We start from the raw sequence: 21,324 nt of genomic DNA, 5'->3' as shown, positions 1-21,324 counted from the left end.
CCGGGGAAAACCTGCAGCCCACACTACAGAAGAACCAGGGGCCAGCAGAGGAGACACTGGGACGGCGGCTCCACAGGGTTCAAGAAAACATGCTTGCGTTTCATGTCCAGAGAATTATCACTTAAATGAATGAGACAAAAATACATTCTGAATCCCAGAGAGTGTCAGAAGGAGTCTCACCCAAGATTTTCTCTGAAAATACCACTGGAAGAAGTATTCTGCAAAAAAAGGAAAATGATCAGAAATCGTACCAGATACCTGGGAAAATCCCACAGCAAGTGTAAAACTTAGTAAAGTTCACTATGGACCAAATAATCAAGCGCTTCACCCCAGACAAATCATGTCTGTGGCAATCCAGAGCTGAAATTCTAGGTTATTCCAACGTGGCTGGTGTGTGGGAGGCCAGAGTTCCTGAAGGCACGCCGGGGTACTTGTTTTCTCTGGAGGTGGGAGGCATTTTTCAGATCAATATACTAAGCTCTTGAAAAACATAAATGCTTGTTTTGAGTTAGGAGCAGTCACCAGGGAAGGTGTAGCTTCCAGAGCAGCTGACTATACCAGTTTTCTCCCACAGAAGGGATGGAACGTATTTCCACAACAACAACAAAAAACCACAGAGATGGCCTAAATATATCCCACAGTAGTAGAAATTGCAATACCTTTCACTGATGGAAGGATGAATTCTCCAAATGGCATTTAAAGACGACATGCAGCTTTCTGCTTCTAGCCGTGATGGAGCAGTCCTGGGCCAGTAACAGCCACAGAGCTGGGTAACATGCTCGCGACACTGTCCCCAGCCACGTCCACGGGAACGGTGCTCAAACAATGAGCCTCCACCCTTATCTCACACCAGACACAACAGTTAATTCAAAGACTCTCACCTAAACGCCAAAACCAAAACTACACTTTCCAAAAGGAAAAAACAGAAGATCACATTTACAGCCTCGGAGTAGGCAAAGGCTTCTCAAACAGGACACACGAAGCACTAACCATTAAAACAAACAGAAGGAAAAAATGACACTTTGTCAAAATTCAAAGCTTTTCTTCAAAAGACAGCATTAAGAGAATGAGGGCTGTCGGAGGCAGGGAGGACATACTCTGACCTGGATGGAGGTTTTACATCCAGAATGTACACAAAACTCCTACAACTCACTAAAAGCAGACGATCTGATAAAACAATGGGCAAAATATTTCAACAGATCCTTCACAAAAAGAAGACACACGAGTGGCTCGTAAGCGCGTAAAATGGTCAACATCATCATCAGGGAGGCACATATGAAAATCACAGTCACTGCAATGGCTAAGACACTGGGTGCTGGTGAGGATGTTGGGGCGTGTGGATGCTCCAGCCACCCTGGAAAACAACGTCGGGGCTCCTTACAAAGAGAAAAGTACAGGCTGGGCGCGATGGATCACACCTGTAATCCCAGCACTTTGGGAGGCCGAGGCGGGTGGATGACCTGAGGTCAAGAGATCGAGACCAGCCTGGCCAACATGGTGAAACTTCGTCTCTACTAAAAATACAAAAGTTAGCTGAGCGTGGTGGTGCGTGCCTGTAGTCCCAGCTACTCAGGAGGCTGAGGCAGGAGAAGCTCTTGAACTCCGGAGGCGGAGGTTGCAACGAGCCAAGATCGTACCACTGCACTCCAGGCTGGCATCAGAGCCAGACTCCATCTAAAAACAAACAAACAAACAAAAACAGAAAAGTACAACAATCCTATGCCCCCAGCAATTCTACCAGGTATTTGCCCCAAAGAAATGAAAGCAGGTATCTGCACGAAGCCTGCACATGAATGTTCACAGTCACTTTAATCAGAGCAGGTCCAAACTGGAAACAATCCACATGTCCATTGATTACTCAACAAATTGCAGCAGATCCATAAAGACGAGTGAATTATGTCATATCCATAAAGATGAGTGAATTATGTCATATCCATAAAGATGAGTGAATTATGTCATATCCACACAGATGAATGAATTACATCATATCCACACAGATGAATGAATTACATCATATCCACACAGATGAATTACATCATATCCACAAAGACGAGTGAATTAGGTCATATCCACAAATACGAGTGAATTACATCATATCCACATAAACAAATGAATTACATCATATCCACAAAGACGAGTGACTTACATCGTATCCATAAAGATGAGTGAATTACATCATATCCACAAAGATGAGTGAATTACGTCATATCCACAAAGACGAGTGAATTACATCATATCCACACAGATGAATGAATTACATCATATCCACACAGATGAATGAATTACATCATATCCACAAAGATGAGTGAATTATGTCATATCCACAAAGACGAGTGAATTACGTCATATCCACAGAGATGAGTGAATTACATCATATCCACACAGATGAATGAATTACATCATATCCACAAAGACGAGTGAATTACATCATATCCACAAAGACGAGTGAATTGCATCATATCCACAAAGATGAGTGAATTATGTCATATCCATAAAGAGGAGTGAATTATGTCATATCCATAAAGAGGAGTGAATTATGTCATATCCATAAAGAGGAGTGAATTACATCATATCCACACAGATGAATGAAATACATCATATCCACACAGATGAATGAATTACATCGTATCCACAAAGACAAGTGAATTATGTCATATCCACAAAGACGAGTGAATTACGTCATATCCACAAAGACGAGTGAATTACATCATATCCACACAGATGAATGAATTGCATCATATCCATAAAGAGGAGTGAATTACGTCATATCCACAAAGATGAGTGAATTACGTCATATCCATAAAGAGGAGTGAATTACATCATATCCATAAAGAGGAGTGAATTACGTACACTCAACAGCTTGGATGAATACCCCAAGGACTAAGTTCTGATTTCTTATCTTGCCCAAATTTCTATCAAAGAGATCTGGGGAGTCATGCCCTACAAACCATCCATTCTCACCAGATGTGTTTTACTTGACCCTATATATCGTGACTTACTTTCCAGTCTCACTCTGGTGTAACTTTATGAGACAAGGAAAAAAAAAAGTTTTACGCCAAAATATATTTCCTTGCCGTACCCTGAAATTGCCCTGCAAAGTCTCTTGTGGGAAAAACCCACATTCTGTAGAGAACCCCCTTCCCCTTTGTCTTCCTTCCTTTCCAGATCCAGGAGATAAGAGCCAGGCACCCTTTTCGGTCCAGGAAGAAACATTTCACAACCTGCTGTCTCTGAAGTCTGCTATCTGGGAGCTTCCTCTGCACCAATCAAACTTGGCCTCCACAATCCTTTATCTCAACCTGAACATTCCTTTCCATGGGTGCCAGGTCTTCAGACAAACTCAGCCAATGGTCAACCAGAAAATGTTTGAATTTACTTTGAACTGTCCCACCTTTCTGAACCAAACCAATGTCTTTCTTAGATGTATTGATTGACGTCTCACGCCTCCCTAAAATCTATAAAACCAGGCTGCACCCCACCACCTTGGGTACGTGTCCTCAGGACCTCCTGACAGCTGTCGCAGGCCATGGTCACTCATGGCGTCGATGCAACTGCGTTGGCAAACCCTTCATCAGCAGCTCATTGAGCCGACCACACGCCTTTCCTTCCCACAGCTGAGCGGGAGCTCCTGGGTCAGCCTCCCATGGAAGCACATAGGTGCCAAAGTCTGTTCACAGCAGCCCCAAGCTGGCGACGGGTAAATAAGATGGTGGAGCCACGTGGTGGAGCCCACAGCGCAGTGGCCGCGCAGCGAGCAATGACCAGGGATCGGGATCCGACAGAAGGGCACACCTGGCAGGGCCATGCACAGAACCCAGGGCCAGGCAACGCCGGGCAGAGGTGTTGGGTGACCTCGGGCGGGTCGTGGCTGGCCGGGCTGGGCAGGGGATTCCTGGGCGCTGGCTCTATGCGCATATTCAGTCTGTGAAAGAAAATGCCTTGTCATGCCGCTGAGGATTCATACACACGCTGTGTACGTTACCCCGCGAGGCAGGCAAATGCCAAGAAATGCCAGCTTGGATTAGCGCAATGGGAGCGCCTGTCTGCAGACAGGGAGTGTAAACGGCACGGTTACACGGAAGGCACGTTGGCACAATCTCCTAAAACCCAGTGCAAACACCTAACAATCCCACTGCCAGGTGCTCTGTCCTAAGCAGCAAGCTTCCAACCATGGGTCAAGAAATCAATTTTGTGGGTCGCACCCAGCCTTTCCTACAGATTGAAATAGAAGAAACTTGAATAGAAAATGCAGAGCACAGCACACGTGGTGACGGTGCATTTTATTCATTGAAGGCTGTGCACACACTGGGAGCACATTCCAGGGCTTGGCAGGCATTTCCTGCAGAAGCCGGGCAGCCGCACCTGGGCTCAGCGGGCCACACGGTCGGCGGGACCTGGTCTGTGGGGCTGGCTGGGCTTGCGTCCCCCGGCGCTGTGTGTGCTGCCTGATCAAGCATTTCTGATGCAAAGTGAAAGGACTCAGCCACTTTAGAGACCCGAAGCCGCCGCTGCTCCGGGGGGGCACCTGCTAACCCAGCAGTCCTGCAACAGCTGCGTGCCCTGGCCTTAACTTACAAGGGAGTCTGAGTGACAACTCCGGAGGCCAATTGCCATTGAGAGATTACTCACGCTTACCTGAGGGAGGGGGCCACGTCACCCCACAGCAAGCCACACGGGAAGCACCCAGGCCAGTCCGGAAGCAGAGGAGGCTGGTGCCTAGACCCCTAGGGAAGGAGGAGGGCAGGGTGGCCTAGAGCAGCCGCAGCAGGACCAGTGCCTTGTAGGCGTCTGCGCTGCAGTGGTGTCTCCCGCTGCCTGGTCCCTGGCTTGCATAGGGTGGGGAAACACTGGCCTAGTGTGAGAGTTTGATAGGGGGTCAGGGGACACAGCCCTGGTAAGGTGGGCTCTGGGCAAGCTGTCCACCCCCGGGAACTAACTGGCCGTAGGAGGAGCAGTCCTGGGTCTGAAAGATGTTAAAACATTAACATACAGAAAATAAACATGCGTAACGGATAGAGTGCCGCGCACACACCGGCACCTCGTTTCCTAATCACCGACAGCTGCAAACGAAGTCCACTAACAGGTGATGGACAAACTGCGTCTTCATTTATTCAGACAGAAGAACACCGTTCACGATCAAAAACGAAGGAACAGACAGCAATGAGCTACGGACACACACAACAGCACGGATGAAGCTCTAAGTCACAGGATGAAGAAGCCAGACATCAAGGGCTCCAACTGCAGGATTCTGACTCCTTGAAGGTCATGAGCCAGAGAGGTCAATCCACCGTGCTTAAGTCAGAGCCACAGATGGGGAGGGGACGCCGACAGGAAGGGCTGGAGGGACCTTCTCGGGGCTGGGGCCTCCACTGAAGAGCATGCATCTCGCCCTGTGTAAATTTTACCTTAAATAATAAAAACACACTGGACGCAAGTATGCCAACATTGTTGTCAAGGTTAATTTGGCGTGGTGGGAATATGGTGCTTTATTTAGATTTTTTTTTTTTTTGAGCCTCAGGAAAAAAAGAAAGGGAAAGGGGTCTTCCCCCAGGCAAGCGGCCACCCCCGGCAGGAGGGTCCCCCGGCAGGAGCGTCCCCTGGCAGGAGGGTCCCCCGGCAGGAGCGTCCCAGCCACTCCTGACCCAGAAAAGAACAGCCGCAGCTGGGCCCAGCACCCCGGGCCACTCCCTGCAGCTGCCCACACATCTGGCAGCTGGATCCACTTATGCAGTGTGGATCGGGCTTCTTACATCTGAAATCTGCATCTCTCTCCCTCCTCTGAGACCAGTGTCTCCTGCCAGCTTCCATGGCCCCAGGATGACCTCACTCTCCCAGGGTCTCCCTGCATCCTGGGTGCTCTGGCCGTCCGGGGTCTCTCCGCATCCTGGGAGCTCTGGCCGAGGGGCCAGCAGGGGCTGATGGCAGAGCAGGCGCAGGTCAGAGCTCAGCAGATGGGGTCCTGAATACACAGGGGATGTGAGAGGGGCCGGGGGGCTGGGGATGCCCAGGATTTGGAACGAGGGTCTCTGTGTCCCACCCACTCCTGGCACAAGAGCCCCAGCCTCAGGACCCCGGTCACAGGCACCCCGGGGTGGGGGTGACCAGCAGCAGTTCAGAGGCAGGTGTGGGCAATGTGGGCCTGAGCCTCCTCCCCACTCATGTCACTGCCCGCGGGGACACAGTGGCATTTCCGGGGCACTCGGCGTGCCGGGTTCCTAACCTCAATTATTCATTCGGCTCTCAGGCACCTCCTGACGAAACCCTGGCCCAGGAGAACTCGGCTCGGGGACAGAGGGATGAGATGCAGTGGGACGCAGGGCCTAACCCCAGCCTCGCCCCAGGCTGGATGGGGTCTGGGGGCGGCAGAATGTGGACCACTCAGCAGGAGGCTTCCTGACTGCCCTTCTCCTGAACCGATGTCACTCGCAGGCAGGGGACATGCCATCCTGGCCCCGCCCCTCTGGGCCCTTGGAATCATGGACGGGTGGGGCAGCCTGTGCCCACCCCCAGGGGAAGTGTGCCCCTGGGGACACTGGGGGGCTGCCAGGTGCGCCATCTTCAGGGGGTGCACTGCCGGGCTCCAGGGTCGTGCCTGGAAACACTTCAGGCCTCCCCCACCTCTGGGTACCGCCTGCGGGGGTGAGGCCCTGCTTAGCTCTGCCTGCCCTGCCAGGACGGAGGGCGCGGGCCTGTGTGGAAACCCCAGGGCTCCCTGACCCCCATGAGGTTTCTCAGGGACTTCTTGCCCTGAGGGCCCCAGCATCTCCCAGGTGGAGGTCCTCAGGGATGCCCCCACCAGCTCCCCACAGCTACTGTAGCAGGAAGTCCTTCTTCCCGAACCCAGAGCCCAGGGCAGATCTCCTGGGCTGTGCACCAAGGTGGAAACTCTCAGGGTCCCGGGGGAACAAGGGCCCGGGTCTGGACTCCATTCGGGACCCTCCCAGCTCCAGGGAATCACAACACAGAAATACCCCCGGGGTTGGTGCCACTAGGCCCCCGTGGAGCCCTGGCCACCTGCCACAGAGCCCTGGCCCTACTCCTGGAAGGCAGAGCCCTGGTCTCCGGACTCGCTGGGGCTGGGTGTTCCTGTCCCCCGCGGAGGGCCTGCCCAGCAAAAAGCTGGTCCCGCGTGGGCCTCCCGATTCTCCCCACGCAGGACCAGCTCCACCAAGCTCTGTTCTCCAAGGCTCCTTGGGCACAAGACTTGAGTTCTCACTAACTTACCCAAAACACAACCGAACACAATTCCTGCCTGGACCCTCTCCTAGCGAAGCAGATTGGAGCGCTGCTGCCTCACCCTCATGGGGCCCGAGAAGCCCGAAGACCCTGGGGGAGAAGCTGAGGCCCACACAGGCGCAGGACACGGTGGGTGGGAGAGGCGGTCAGGCCTCCAGAAGACGGGGCGCTTGGGGCTGAGGGGCTGTGAAGTCCCTTCAAGGGCCCCTTGGGGTGGTCAGGACCATCACCAGGTCTGCTGAGAGACTGGGAGGAGTGAGTTCCATCTGCAGGGGAGCTCAGGAGACTCTTGAACTGGACTTAGCCGAGTCCTGCAGGTAGAAGGCGCCGACCCCCGCCTCTGCTCCAAGCCACTGTCTCCTGGGGCCACAGTCTGACCGGAAGCAGCTCCGCACTCCGTCTCCGCAGAGGCCGTGTCCCTGTCCAAGGCCGTCTTAGAGCAGACACAGAACAGGAAGGATAATCTGGCAAACGTGTGGCCCCGCAGAGTCCAGGGAGGAGCCAGCCCGGCCCCAGGCCGGCTGCATGGACGCTGACCCCGTGCGCTGCAGCCCCAGGCTGCACAGGCTCCCGGTCCCTTCCTAGACCATGCCAGCCAGCCAGGGCGGCAGGAAGAGGCCCACAGTCCCCAGCAGGCAGACGATGATGAACATCCAGAGGAAGATGCGGTCGATGACCATGGCCACGTACTTCCAGTCCTCCTTCACCTGCAAGCACAGACGCCGTCACTCCAGCACGGCCCAGCCGCCGCCGGCGGGGAGAGCCCTCAGGACCCCGGCACTGCCGGCGGCAGCTTCTCCACCTCCCACCTTCCACCGGAGGCAGCCATGGCTGCCGGTGCACCTGGCACACACCTGCACCAAGGGGAGGAATCGGGGTGCACGGGACAGCCAGTGCTCTGCGGGGGGCAGCATCACCACGGCGCGGGGCAGGAGGACCTTGGAACCCTGGGAATTCCGGCTGGGCAGATCCCCTTGTGGAGACAAGCTCTGCACTATGCCCTGTGTGCCCCCACCTCTCAGCAGGTGGCCTGTGCTCCAGGAAGGGGGCACGGGGGAGGGGGGCTCAGGCACCCCGTGAGCGGTCTGCTCTCAGCTCACCAGCGCTGGGAGGGGCCCATCCCCCTCCCCGTTTTGCAGATGGGCAAATGTGGCCCGGTGGGGGCACAGAGGGCGGACGAGAGCAGCACGCACGGAGCCCGCAGAGCCGCCACCATCTGCAGTCTCTCACTCGAGCCTCCCCTGGCCTGTCTCGTTTTCACACTGAGGCGCAAAGCCTTCAGGGGCGGCTGCGGTTCCATATCTGAATGGGGACAGCGGGTTCCGGCTCCAGGTCTGGCTTCTAACCCCACACTCCTGGGGCTGATGCAGGGCGGACCCCACCCTGGGTGACCCCCAGGAGCAGAGGCCTAGGGAGGGCATAGGCAGTGGCCTGGTCAGGCCTGGAGTCGGGAAGCCACTCTCCAGACAGCCGCTGTGTGCAGCCCAAGGCACTCATGCCGCTGGCCACTGCCCTCGCCCCAGCTCCCCCGTCCCACATCTCTGGCTCCCCTGTCCTGCGTCCCTGACTCCCCTGCATCCCTGGCTACCCCGTCCCATGTCTCTGGCTCTCCTTCCTGTGTGTCTCTGGCTCCCCCGTCCTGCGTCCCTGACTCCCCCTTCCCGTGTCCCCAGCTCCCCCGTCCCGTCTCTGGCTCTGCTGCGTAGAAGGACCTGAGGCAACCCCCAAGCTGATGAGCTGCCTCTGGACCAGGCCATGAGGGTGTTCTGGGTCCCAGGCCTGTGGATGATGAGGGATGGGAGGGATGTGCCGCGAGGGCCTGGGCCCACTGTGGGGACAGTGCCGCCTCCTGCTCTGATTTTTTATAGCAATCCCGGGTGTCCTGATGGTGTTAAACTGAACCAAAATGGCCATATTTATTTACAGGAAGCCTGAAGGCAAACGGGGTCACTTATAAATAAAAGTCCTGCCCAGGCCTCGGCTCTGGGGGCAGGGACGCGGCCGCCCTCTCGCCCTTTCCCATGTGCCTTTAGTTCCCCGGGTTCTGTGTGCCGCGTTGCATCCACCCTGAAGATGAAACACAGCCGCAGACCAAAGCCTTCCCTCTGTCCCCGAGGCAGCTGCTGTGAAGTCAGCTCTGCTCCCCACAAGCCCAGAACCAGGTCAGGCAGCGGCAGCAATCGGCCCGAGAAGGCTGCTGGAGGGAGCCCAGGCCACACTGACCGCCGAGCTCAGACCCACTGCCAGTTTCAGGGCCGCTTTGATCAAACACCTAAAAGCATCTGACCCCACGGTGGCACGGCCCGGGCACAGCTGCCTCTCGCTTCAAGAGCTGGCAGCAAAGCAGGGTCCCGACGCTTCTCCAGGCTGCTCTTATGACCCCAGAACGTTCTGGAACCTGCAGGAGGCTTTGCAGCTTCTTGGGATTCAGTGGGGTGGCATGTGGGGCTAGCAACTCCCTCACTTCTCAGGGGTATGGAGCACGGCCCCTCGCTTTGGGGCTCGCTCAGCTAGTGGGGGCAGGCACCAGATGCGTCCGAATAAACCATCGAGGATGGCGCTCTGGGGTCCTGGCAGAGGTGGCCCCTTCAGATGGAGGCGGCACACTGAGGGTGCCAGGCCCTGGCACCGGGACAAGAGCCGGGAGGTGCCAGCGACAGCAGGTGGATGGGCAGGACAGATGCCGAGTTGCCACTGTGGACGTCATGGGCTGCCTGGCCGAGGCTGAGACCCCCGGCCACCTGTGTGCCCCACCCGTCCCGCCCCATTATCCTGTTTGTAGACCCTGGCCCCTGTGCCTCCCACCGTGTGACAGGCAGTAAATGTCTGCAGAAGGAAACAGGGAAGCTACCTGGTGCTGGGGTCAGGCAAAGCTGGCTCAGCCCCAGCCTCTCCTGCATGGAATGGGTAGGAGACTGCACAGCCACGGGTAACACGGACATGGCTGCCACTTAGCAGAGACTGCGGCTCCTGGGGCCTCTGTGCGGCCAGTGCCTGGCGCTTGAGGGTGAGGGTAGGTGGGCTGGCCCAGGGCCCCGGGGGGCCTTAGCCATGGGACCAGTGTTCTGCCCCCAGCCCATGGCTCTCCCACCCGTCCCCAGCTTGGCCGTGTGGGGCTGATGGTCTTGGGGCTGTGTCCCTGTCCCGGATCCTTCCTCCTGCCACCAGCCCATCCCATCCCATCTTCTCTGAGCCCCCTACATCCAGGCCTCAGATACAGAGTGGGCCCCGGGGAGGCCTACGGGGCAGGCACAGGCGCGCTCTGGGAAAAGGGCCTTGACAGTGCCTCGTTGCGTTCTGGGGACTTGGCCATTGCTGGGCAGGAGTTCCCAGAGCGCCCCTGTGCTGTGCCGGAAGGACGCTGCCTGTGGCCCCTCACCGTGCCGTCCACCGGAGCCCACTGTGTCCCAAAGCCGGAGACGGCACCGGGATCCACCCTGTGCCAGCCACTCGGGGCCCCCTGCCCCGCTCAGCCTGGGACCTGCGGCCACGTAGCAGGCTTGGGAAGAGGCTGCTGCAGCAGGGGCCACGCCCTGCACCCCAAAGCAAAGCAGCCTGGGGCCTGGGCCTGGTTCCTGGATTACGCACCAGAAACGGAGGGCGTCCGCCGGCTCCGTCTGGGCCAGAGGCGCTCGACACCGCCATGGGCAGGACTTACCGAGAAGTCTGTGTCTTCGGCCTTCAGGTGGTCTGCAATGTACTGGACACCCTCCACCGCCCGGGTCAGGGCCGGCGACAGGGGCAGGTGCCGGGGCGGTGCTTTGGTGCTGCGGGCCTTGACCGTGGCGCTTGGGGACACCGAAGAGGGCTCCTTCTTGCACGTGCATTTGCATGGAGAGGGCTGCTCTGGGGGTGGGAGCTCAGCCGAGTGGGTCTTGCGAGAGGCCAGGGCGCCGGCAGCCTGGCCATCTGCCTCGGGGGCGGCATCGTCTCGGGGAACACAGTACTGGATGCTCCGAGACCGGCACCGGACGCCGCCTTCCACCGCGTCGCCAGGGCTGGACATGTGCTGGACGCTGAGGGACCTGGCTTTGGCCAGCCCTGGTGCCTGGGTGCTGTGGGGCGGGCGGCAGGGTCCAGGCGAGGGGTGGGGGCTGGCTTTCTCAGCTTCCGGGGGCTGCAGAGCAGGGAGCTGGTCGGAGGGTGACATGCAGGCAGGTCCAGGCTCAGCCGGCACATCCAGGGGGACGCAGAAGGACGGTGAGGGCGGGTGCCGGTTCTGGGCGCCGCTCGTGGCGGGGGGCTCCCCCTCTGGCTCGGGCCAGAAGCGTGGGGCACTGGCCATCTTGTGCATGGACTCGATGAGCCGCCGGCAATTGTCCTTAACCACGGACGGCCGCTTCATGAGCAGCAGGCGCGGCACGATGTCCAGGAAGACCCTGCGTACCCAGGTGGGCATGGTGTGGGTGCGTGGCGAGCGGTGGTGCACATTGAGCACGAAGACCGTGATGACGATGGACAGGGTGACGAAGATCATGGTGAACAGCAGGTACTCGCCGATGAGCGGGATGACCAGCGAGGTGGACGGGATGATCTCGGTGATGAGCAGCAGGAAGACGGTGAGCGACAGCAGCACGGAGATGCACAGCGTGATCTTCTCGCCGCACTCGGAGGGCAGGTAGAAGACCAGCACGGTGAGGCAGGAGATGAGCAGGCAGGGGATGATGAGGTTGATGGTGTAGAATAGCGGCAGCCGCCGGATGACGAAGGCGTAGGTGATGTCCGGGTAGATCTCGGCGCAGCACTCGTACTTCCTGGTGTTGTAGGTGCCCACGGCATCCACGATGACCCACTCGCCGCTCTCCCAGAAGTCCAGCTGGTCCACGCGGCTGTGCATGTTCACCAGGTCGATCTTGGCCTTGTCGTAGGTCCAGGAGCCGAATTTCATGGTGCAGTTCTGCTGGTCGAAGGGGAAGAAGGTGACGTCGATGCTGCAGGAGCTCTTATAAATGGCCGGCGGAGTCCACTGCACCCGCCCGTCATGGAACAGGTGGGCCTTGGTCAGGTGGGTGACCGCAAAGTCCCCGTCGGCACTGGGCAGGAAGAGAGCGAAGGGCGTGAGACCCCCACGTCCACATCCACGCCCACATCCACACCCACATCCACACCCACATCCACGTCCACACCCACACGCAGAGGCATTCTCACGTCACAGGAGCATAGAAGGGCTGGTGGCCTTGCCGGGTACCCTGCTCATCTTTTCACTGACTGGTGCACCTCGGTTTATCAACCCTGAGCTGGGGGTAGCACATGGTTCAGAGAACGGGAAGGGATCCACGAGTGCCTGACACACATAATCACTGCTGCTGGTGATTATCCTTATCCATGAGTGGCGCATGGATGGGGCTAGTCTCCCAGCGTCGCCTCCTAGGACACACGGCATTCCCCATGTCCCTGCTCCTCCAAGCAGCACCCCGGGCCTCCATGGGAATTCCTCACCCAGCTTCTGCCATTAACCCCAAGGACTTGGAGGCCACCTCCTGGTGTGTGAGCATGAGGACACCAGGGGACACAGAGGCAAGGACAGGTGCCCTGGGCACCAGGGGCAAGGCAGTGGGGCTGCACATGCACTGCCCAGTTCCAGGGCCACCTCTGAGCCACTGGCTCTGGACTTTCTTTTGCCTTGGGGGACGTGGGTGTTCTGTCCACAGGCCCAGGTGGGCAACAGAGCAATGGAGCAAGGGGCTGACGTCCCTTGAACTCCTCCCGGTAGGCAGAGCTCCCAGCCCCAGCCCGGTTCCATAGACAGTGGCTGGCTGGGTGGGACGCACTGCAGGAGCACATTGGGGTCTGAGGCAGCCAGGCTCTCGGAGGCAGCAGCCGACCCCCCACCCCCACCCACAGAAGTCCCCACCGATGGGAAGCCTGAGGCCCCATTAAATCCCCAGCGTTGGCGGGCATGGGGCCAGGCTCAGCTCTGTGGAGGGCGCTGGGGCACGACGCATCCGGGTGAGCGGCTGCCCAGCCGCACACCTCCTGCTCCACCTCTGCCAAGCTGCCTGGACCCCTGCCCATCCCTCCTCTGTCTCATTCCCTGAGAGCCTGCTCAAAGGCCAGGGCCTCCCCAGGTACTTGGGCAGAGCTGGCCACTGTTCCCCGAGCTTCCTCTGTGCCTGCCCCCGAATCCCAGGGCCAGACCTGCACCTCAACCTCCCTCCCAACCCTCAGGGACCCTCCCTTCATGGAGCCACCGCTGCTGGAGCTCTGCCCTCCAGGTCGTGGAGACCTGGCCCCCCACGGTCTCAGTCGGTGCTGAGCCTCTGCCCCCCTGAACTGGTCCTGAGCCAACACCACTGGCTGGGCTGCCGCTCGGCTGCAGAAGGAGGGAGACCCAGCAAGAGCCACCAGCTGCATCTCAATGCAGCCCCAGCCCAGCACAGCCTGGCTCCCCAGAGTCCCTCCAGCGGGGGGCGGGGCTTCACCACCTGTCAGTCTGGGTGGAATCAGGCTCAAGTTTGCTCCCTCTCCCCGGCCCATCTCTCCAAAAACCAATGCCCTCCACCTTCTGAGGCACAAATTAAAAGATTCCCATACGGCAAGCGGGTGACTACTCCGTTCAGCACACACTATGCAGGGGACGCCAGGGCCAAGCCCAGGGAACAGTGCAGGTCTGCGCCACTCTGGGCAGGGCCCCCCTCCCCCAGTGTCCTCTGCCTGCGCCACAAGAAACGGAACAAGGTCAGGGCCAGGTCCCCCAGCCCTCAGGTCCCACAGCACCCCTGGGCCGCGTCACTGCTGCTCCCTGTCCCGCCCACTCCTGGCTCCAGCCGCCCTCTGGGGAGCCTTTGAGAACCCCGTTTGGGCTGAACCACTCGGCCGTGAGCCGGTTCTGGACTCGCAGCACAAAGCTGCACATTGGGAGCAGGCAGGGTCTGAGGAGCCGCCCGGTCCAGCAGGTCCAGGTTCCTGCTCCAGGGCCCACAGGCTGGCGTGAGGCCCTCTGTCCCCTCCACCCCGACCCCAGTCCAGGTCAGGGATTTCTGGGCTCCTGCCCCAAAGGGCCAAACTTAGAGAAGCCCCAAATGGACAGTAGGGCCCCCAACTGGGGGTGGCCAAAGCCCAGAGAAGGGCCGAGGCCTCCCGCCCTGCAGACACCAGCCACAGCCACCTGCTGCCCCAGAAACAGGCCTCCTCGGGGAGCAGACCCAGCACCAGCGCCCACTCCAAGAACCCCGGGTCCTGTTCGGAGAGAGCCTCGGTGACAACCCTAGCCCCGAAGAGAAAACTGGGGTCACCCCACTACATCCCACAGGCCATGGTGAGGAGGAGACACAGGAGGACACGGGGTGCAGCAACCCCTGCTCTCCTAAGCTGTGGTCCTAGGGGGCTGTAGTCTTAGGGGGGCTGTGGTCCCAGGGGGGCTGTGGTCCTAGGGGCTGTGGTCAGGGAACTGTGATCCTTGGGGGCTGCGGTTCTGCAGGGACGGGCCTAGGTGGGAGTCCTGGGAGGGATGTGGTCCTGGGGCTGTGGTCCTGGGGAGTGGTGAACCTGGTGGGGACTGCAGACTTTGGAGGGCTGTGGTCCTGGTGGGCTGTGGAAGTGGGGGGGGGTGCGTACTCGGGGGCCTGTGGTCCTGGGGGTTTGAGGTCACAGTGGGAGCTGTGGTCCTCAGAGGCTTCATTCCTGGGGCCTGCACTCCTGGAGAGCTGTGTACAGGCACCGAGAGCAGCTTCTCTGCCTGGCCCATCCTGGGCGTTTCCACTTCTCCCTGAAATATGTCCCTGTGAGTCACACAGGCGGATTCGGTGCACAGTCCTGGTGGCGGGGAGCTAGGTGGCTAGGTGGCTTGCAGGGGGCAGGGGGCAGGGAGCCTGTCCTAAGGGAAGACCACCTGCCACCCACTCACCACTGACCACCTCCCCTAATGCACCCTGGAAAAGCGTCCGGCCCTCCTTTCACATGTGGAGGCCCTTCCCACTGCCATTACTGGAATCAATTGAGTTGGAAGAGGAGCCCAATCGTTCTTAATCGTATAGCAGGGTTTGTAGGTCAGGCAGGCGCCCTGGGGCCTGGAAGGGGCTGTGGGCAGATGGTTGGGACAGGAGAGGAGGAAGAGCTTCCATTTGCTTTGTTTGTGGGAGCTGCGACCCTGCCGCGCCCAGGCCCTGAGCCTGTGGCCAGAGATTGTCCCTGGAGGACTCAGCTCAGAGAGCGCTGGCTGCCGGGCGCAGGGCCCTCGGCACAGATCTGCAGGAAGGACAAGTTGGAGGACAGCAGCCTCCGGAGGCCACCGTCTGCCACGGCCAATCCCTGGCAACGCTGCCCTGGCTTCCAGGCACAGAAAACCCGTTTCCATGACCAGACTTCATCTTGGCCTCCCAGGAGCCTGACATGGGCTTGGCCCAGCCCGAGGCTTTGTTTGCTGGGGACCTGGTGTGACGTGTCCTGGGTAGGGCCTGAGTGTGCAGAGAAAGCAGAGGCCCTAGTGGCATGGGAACCGTCTGGGGCTTCCTCACCCCTCTCCAGGGCACCCTGCGGTCCACACTATTCTCCCAGAAAGCCCAGGATGGGGTCTTATGGCGAAAAGCACTCCAACCCAAAAGGGCTCTCCTGCAGCTGTCAAGGGTGGGGGCAAAGATGTCCGGGGTCAGGAGCCAGCCCCCAGGCCTCAGGACTGGTCCAGGCAGGGACGCCGTGCCGAGGTGCCACAGCCACTTTCAGGCCCCTCCAGCTCTGACGCTCCAGTGCTGAGACCCAAGGATGCCCTCCGCCTCTTTGCTGGCCCAGGGGGACCCTTCCCTCCTCAACCCCCATCAATCTCTCTATTGCTCCTGCTTCTTCCTTCCTGGGCCTGGGCTGGCATGGATGGGGCTGGCATAGGCCCCGCTGGGCCAGGCTGGGCCTTGGTGGAGCTCCCTGTCTGGGCAGGGGCAGGCCCTGGCCACCCCTGCCCACCAAGACCCTGCACGGGACTCACTTGTTGTAGAGGACGATGTCTGGCCGCCAGATGAGCTCGGAGGGGATGCGGATGGAGGTGACATTCTCGTAGTCAGCTGGGTCCCAGCGCAGCTTGTAATCATGCCACTCCTGGATGGGGTGGGGCGGGGGGAGGCCACAGGGTGAGGGGTGTGGGGGAGGGCAGGGGTGGGGCAGGGCCAGGGTGGGGCAAGGCCAGGGCAGGGCAGTGCCCTCCCACTCACCTGCTTCACCCATACGTTCGTGGTCATCATCTGGTTCTTCTCGTCCTAGGGCACAGAGAGAGGAAGGGGGCCAGTAACCCCTTGGTGTCTTTCTCTGGCCCTGGGTTTCCTCATCCACAGCCACTGGCACAAGGACAGGGCCACGGTGAGATATGGTGGACGGGCGACCTCTGGAGGGGGCGAGCGCCCCATCCCTGGAGGCAGCCGAGCCCAGGATGGGGACTCTGAGGGGACCTAGGGATGTGGGGACAAGGCCACAAACATCTCCAGCAGGAAACTGGAGAGGAGGTCGGCGGCCTCACAGGCTCGCCCAGCTAAGGACAGGTGTGGCGAGCATGGGGAGCCTCCTTCTGCCCACCTGCCTTGCTCCCTCCTGGCCCTTGGGGGCAACCCCTCTGCAGACAAGGCCCCCACGTGCCAGCTGCCCCTGGCACATAAGTGGGTTCCACTGCTGGCCAGGGTGGCCCCTCCAGGACTGTGCCTCATGACCTGAGCAGGTGGGACCTGTCACTCAAGGTCGCTGTGTGCAGCTGGGCCACTCACCCCAGCCCCTTCCAGCCCACCCCACCCACCTCCTTCCACATCCCCACAGGACCACGTCCCCACAGACCACATCGCCATAGGACCACATCTCCACGGACCATGTCCCCACAGAACCATGTCCCCACAGGACCACATTCCCACAAGACCACGTCTCCACGGACCACGTCCCCACAAGACCACGTCTCTGCGCAGGGCCATATCTCCCCACAGGACCACATCCCCTCAGGACCACATCCCCTCAGGACCACATCCCCTCAGGACCACATCCCATGTGTCTGAGGAAGCTCCAGGGTCCTCAGAACCAGCTTCATGTGGCCAGGCCTGGCCCTCCTGCCCAGTGTCCTGCCCTACCCCCATGCAGCCGTCGCTCTCAGGTGCCCTTGAAGCTGGAGGGCAGGTCAACACTGTACATTTCACCACCACTCAGCATTGGCCTGGGCTGGTTGGAAAAGCACTGGGTCTTCCAGACTCTCCTCTGCAGCCAGTCCTGGGGCCTGAGCTCACACATGCAGCTCACAAGCCCTCCCCTCCAGGACAGACCCTGGTGATGGCATCTATAACAAGTATCCGAGCCCGCAAAGGGGGCACAGGTGAGTCCCCAGCCCCTGGTGGGACTGGCAGAGTGGGCCAGACACAAGGCAGCCCCTTCCACATACACGTAGCCCTCGGCCTTGGGCCAGCACCCAGGAGCGTCAGGCAGCCCCTTCCGCACACACGTGGCCCTCGGCCTTGGGCACCCAGGAGCGTCAGCACCCACGTGTGCGTGTTCGTGTAAGTCCTCAGCCGGCTGCAGGGTGGAGAGAGGGGTGGGCAGCTCTGGGAGTCTTGGTGCTGGGTGTGCTCCAGGCCTCAGTGTCTCCTGGGCAAACTGGGGACACTGTGGTGGTGTAGGGAGTCATGGATTGAGCCCCGAGAAGCTCAGGTAGGCAGCCAGGTGGAGGGTGGCAGACCCAGAGCCTTGGGCAGCCACCAGCGGCCACCCTGCCAGCCACCACTTTACAGCTGTGTTTGCAAACCTCAGCAGGCTTGCCAAGCCGGTGCAACCCGCATTGTCTTCTGGCTGGGCCTCTGCCAGGGACACTCCACAGGAGCCACTCAGGGGCAGTTCCAGGACACTGAGGGTGGAGGTCTGGGTGGCAGACCCTGGACGGGGCTGGCTGACTGCAGCCTCCGTGCGCCGCCCTGCATGGGCAAGTGCCACCACTGAGCAGCCTGTCCGTGGGAATGTGGCTGCAGCTCCCCACACCTCCCAAAGCCCCTGGGGTGTGGCCCACTCAGCCTGGGATAGTGAAGCAGCTCTCACCCCGTTTCACAGGCCCCAGGCCCAGGGTTACCCAACACGCACGGCACCAGCCTCCCAAAGAGAGGAAATTCTCCCGCAACCCGGCGGCTCCTCCCTCAGCGGCAGACCCAGGCTTGGCATCCTGGCAAGGTGTGGGCTGGGCCTCCACAGCATACAAATGCCTCCACATGTGGAGGTGCCCTCCCTGGACCAGTGAGCTGGGATTTGGCAGCAGGGCTGGAGCTGGCGGACTCCAGTGTGGAAGACAAGCCCCTGCAGCTCAGCTGGCCATTGGCTGCCCACTTGCAAGCGGGTCAGCTCCCAGAGGCCACGGCCTGCCAACCTGCCCTCCTCCATGGTGGCAGCCCCCAGGCTATGCACCCCCACCCAGCCAGATACCCTGAGGGATGGTCTCACCCCATGTGGAGTGGCTGAGCCTGGCTGGGAAATGTGGAAATGTCTCTGCTGCCCCTTAGCCGGCCCCCCCAGGGCTGCCGAGACCCCCAGACGGTCTGGCTCAGGCCTGGGTAGGGTAACCAAGCATCTCAACCGAGCACGAGGCCCAGCCCCCCACAGCTCAGTTCTCTCAGCCTCGAAGCCTCCTGGTTCCTATCCCCGCCTCGGGGCTCCATGTGCACTGGCCCACGCTGCAGGGGCCTGGCTGGACGCGTAGGCTTCCTCCCAGCAGCCTCCTGGTCCCCCCCACCAGAAAGGAAACATACTTCAGACAAACAGAACTCGCCCAAGACTCCCCCAAACCCCACATTCCAGATTTGTGGGTGAGGGGCCTCTGGGGCCAGCTGAGGTTGGGGTGCGGCCGGGACACCACAGTGCCTGCCCCGGCCCCTGCCCCGGCCGGTTGTCCCTGTTGCTCCCAGGTCACAGCGTGCCCCGACACCCCCAAGCAAGGCCTTTGCTGTTCTTTGCTTCCGAAGGTGCCTGGGCTCTGTACTGAGAACCTGGCCACTTGGAGTGTTCCCACGTCGAGCGGGAGGAAAGGGCAGAGCTGGTGGCTGCCGTTCTGGCATACCAGCCCGGGCCAGACACTTACAGCCACAGGGAGTGTTGATGGCTGCGTCCCCTCTGCCCATCCAGACCCCTGTGCTCCTTGCAGGGTGACCTCAGTCACAGCGCACGATGGCCACGTCCTCACCTACCACGTCAATGAGCTGAGCAATGGACAGGCCGAAGCGGACGAGGACCACGTCTGAGATGTTGGCCACGGGTCGGGACCACTTGTTGTAACCGGAGAAGAGTTTCTTCAGGAGCCGCTCCTCGGCGTGGGCCCGGGTCTCCACATGGCTGCTGGCTGTGGGGAGAGGCAAGCCAGTGGCTCAGGTGCGGGCGGGACAGGAGCGGGGAGCTGTCCAGGAGCTCTGCAGGCTGCCCCAGCCCCCTGCCCAGCACGCTTAGCCACATCCACTTCCTTTCAGCTCCTCACATGAGCACTTCCCACCCCAGGACCTGTGTGTGTGCCGGGCGTGGCATGCGCTGCCCTCCCTTGGCCTCCGTCTCTCTCCCACCCCTGGGTGTAATCGTGATTTCCTCGGGGAAGCTTCCCAGGCCCCTCAGCCCACAGAGGCCTTCCCAGCACCTTGCACCGCACCACAAAACCAGGCAGTGGATGGGCCGAGGACTGCTTTGGGTCTCCTGTCACACTGACTTCCAGGGAAGGGCTGTGCCTCTAGAAGCTGGTGAGCCAGAGGGCACTAGAAGGTAACAGCAGCACAGGAGGGAGCACAGGGCAGCAGGGCCAGCCCAGGCAGGAAGAGGGAGGAAGAGGAAGGAAGAGCGGGCCCCCAAAAGCGACCGCTTCCTACGGAACCTCCCGTGGTTCATCAATCCCCTGATGCCCGAGGAGTGTTTCAGATGCAGACCCCAGCGAGGCGCCAGCCCCCTCCGCACCCCAGCCTGCCCGTGCTCTTGGTCAGACCCAGAACGCCCTTGATGAGTCGCTCTGGAGGAGCACAGCCCCAGGTCCATCTGTGCTCCAGGTCCCGGGCCCCAGGATCTGAGGCGTTCCCTGCCTGTCCTGGGCGCTGCCACATGGGGCGGGTCTGGGCGGAGGGGGAGACCTCCACCTCCCTGCTGGGTCCCGCTGGCCTGAGAGCAGCGCAGACAGGACCGGGGAAGGGGAGGGGTCAGTTCTACACCCCTGGGAGCCTTGACTCCCAGCCCAGAGTCCCCACCCGCGACCTTGTTCTTCCTGCAGAAAAGGTGGGTGGGGGCCGCCAAGGGCAGAGGCCACCCCTCTGATCCCCTAAACCGGAGGAAGCAGGCATGGGGGTCTTCAGGGAAATTTAGCTGGATGGGTGGGGGAAGGGCGAAGGGGGCCCCACCTCTGCTCAAGTTCGAGCTTTTGGGGCCAGCCCTGAAATAGCAGCGGAACCCTCCACACCCCGCGGAAACCCCCTTTCCCAGCCCTCCGCATTCGCCGGCGGTTAACTCCCTCCTCGCCTGGCTCAGCCTGGGTGCAAGCGCAGCCTGTACGGCTGGGGATGGGGAGCCTCGCGGCCGCCCCGTTGCGCGCACCCGCGGCTCGGGACCGCAGTCAGGAGCCTCCCTTCCTCTGGCTCCGGGGGTCCCAGGCCATCTGAACGCGGGCGAAAGGGGGCCCATCCCGCGCCCTGTAACTTACCGCGCAGGAGGCCGGTCCCCAGAAGCAGCAGCAGCGGCGGCAGCAGCCGCGGCGCCCCGGGGCCCCCGAGCTCCATGGCGCACGCACCTCGCGGGCTCTAGATGCGGGCGGCTCCCGGCTCCCCCCCGCTCCGAGGCCAGTGCGCGCCCAACTTCATGCCTCCCGCGCCTCGCGGGCCGCTTCGGCCGCCGGGCCCGGTTCGGCTTCTCCTGCGGGGCGCGGTGCGGCAGCGGCGGGGCCGGGAGCGCCGGGCTGTGGGCTCCGTGGCGCGGCCCCGCCCGGCCCTGCCCGCCTCAGCCGGGTGGGAGGGGGAGCAGGGGAGCGGGGAGGAGGGGGAGCAGGGGAGGGGGGAGAAGAGGAGGGGGGAGGAGGAGGGGGAGGGGACGAAAGAGAGAAGGGAGGAGGGAGCAAGGGCCGGGGAGAATGAGCGGGGACGGACCGCGCGCCCAGGGGGACGGGGAGGCTGCGCTGGGCCCCGGGCGGGG

At 60.6% G+C, this 21,324-nt stretch overlaps 1 protein-coding gene across 9 annotated transcripts; it reads right to left on the bottom strand.

Annotated features, from left to right (window-relative positions):
• Nucleotides 1–5,084: 5,084 nt before the first annotated feature.
• CHRNA4 (cholinergic receptor nicotinic alpha 4 subunit) lies at nt 5,085–21,121 on the bottom strand. 9 transcript variants are annotated; one of them, XR_004032919.1, is made up of 7 exons: nt 20,840–21,120; nt 19,359–19,510; nt 16,377–16,421; nt 16,154–16,263; nt 10,895–12,269; nt 5,751–7,943; nt 5,085–5,405 (listed from the first exon to the last, which is right to left on the bottom strand). XR_004032919.1 is itself a non-coding variant. In XM_030825300.1 (6 exons), exons 1-6 carry the CDS (start codon nt 20,913–20,915, stop codon nt 7,818–7,820), a joined length of 1,884 nt encoding a protein of 627 aa, XP_030681160.1. In that variant the 5' UTR covers nt 20,916–21,120; the 3' UTR covers nt 5,085–7,817. The 9 variants fall into 9 exon arrangements, 6 of the variants coding, with proteins under 6 accessions (XP_030681160.1, XP_030681161.1, XP_030681163.1 ...); XR_004032920.1 differs by having other exon boundaries at nt 5,085–5,915; nt 6,221–7,943; XM_030825300.1 differs by having other exon boundaries at nt 5,085–7,943.
• Between the last annotated feature and the right edge of the window lie 203 nt (nt 21,122–21,324).

The sequence above is a fragment of the Nomascus leucogenys genome, chromosome 13 (assembly GCF_006542625.1).
Source record: "Nomascus leucogenys isolate Asia chromosome 13, Asia_NLE_v1, whole genome shotgun sequence".
NCBI classification, from domain to species: Eukaryota; Metazoa; Chordata; class Mammalia; order Primates; family Hylobatidae; genus Nomascus; species Nomascus leucogenys.
This window is presented reverse-complemented; position numbering and strand designations above follow the sequence as displayed.

Bases quoted from the DNA above. Each gene is read 5' to 3' on its own strand.
- CHRNA4 (XM_030825300.1), bottom strand. From the start codon at position 20,915: ATGGAGCTCGGGGGCCCCGGGGCGCCGCGGCTGCTGCCGCCGCTGCTG. The intron at 19,511-20,839 runs GTAAGTTACAGG...CTCTCCCCACAG, and splicing joins GGGGACCGGCCTCCTGCGCG to CCAGCAGCCATGTGGAGACC. The intron at 12,270-16,153 runs GTGAGTCCCGTG...CTTCCTGCCCAG, and splicing joins GACATCGTCCTCTACAACAA to TGCCGACGGGGACTTTGCGG.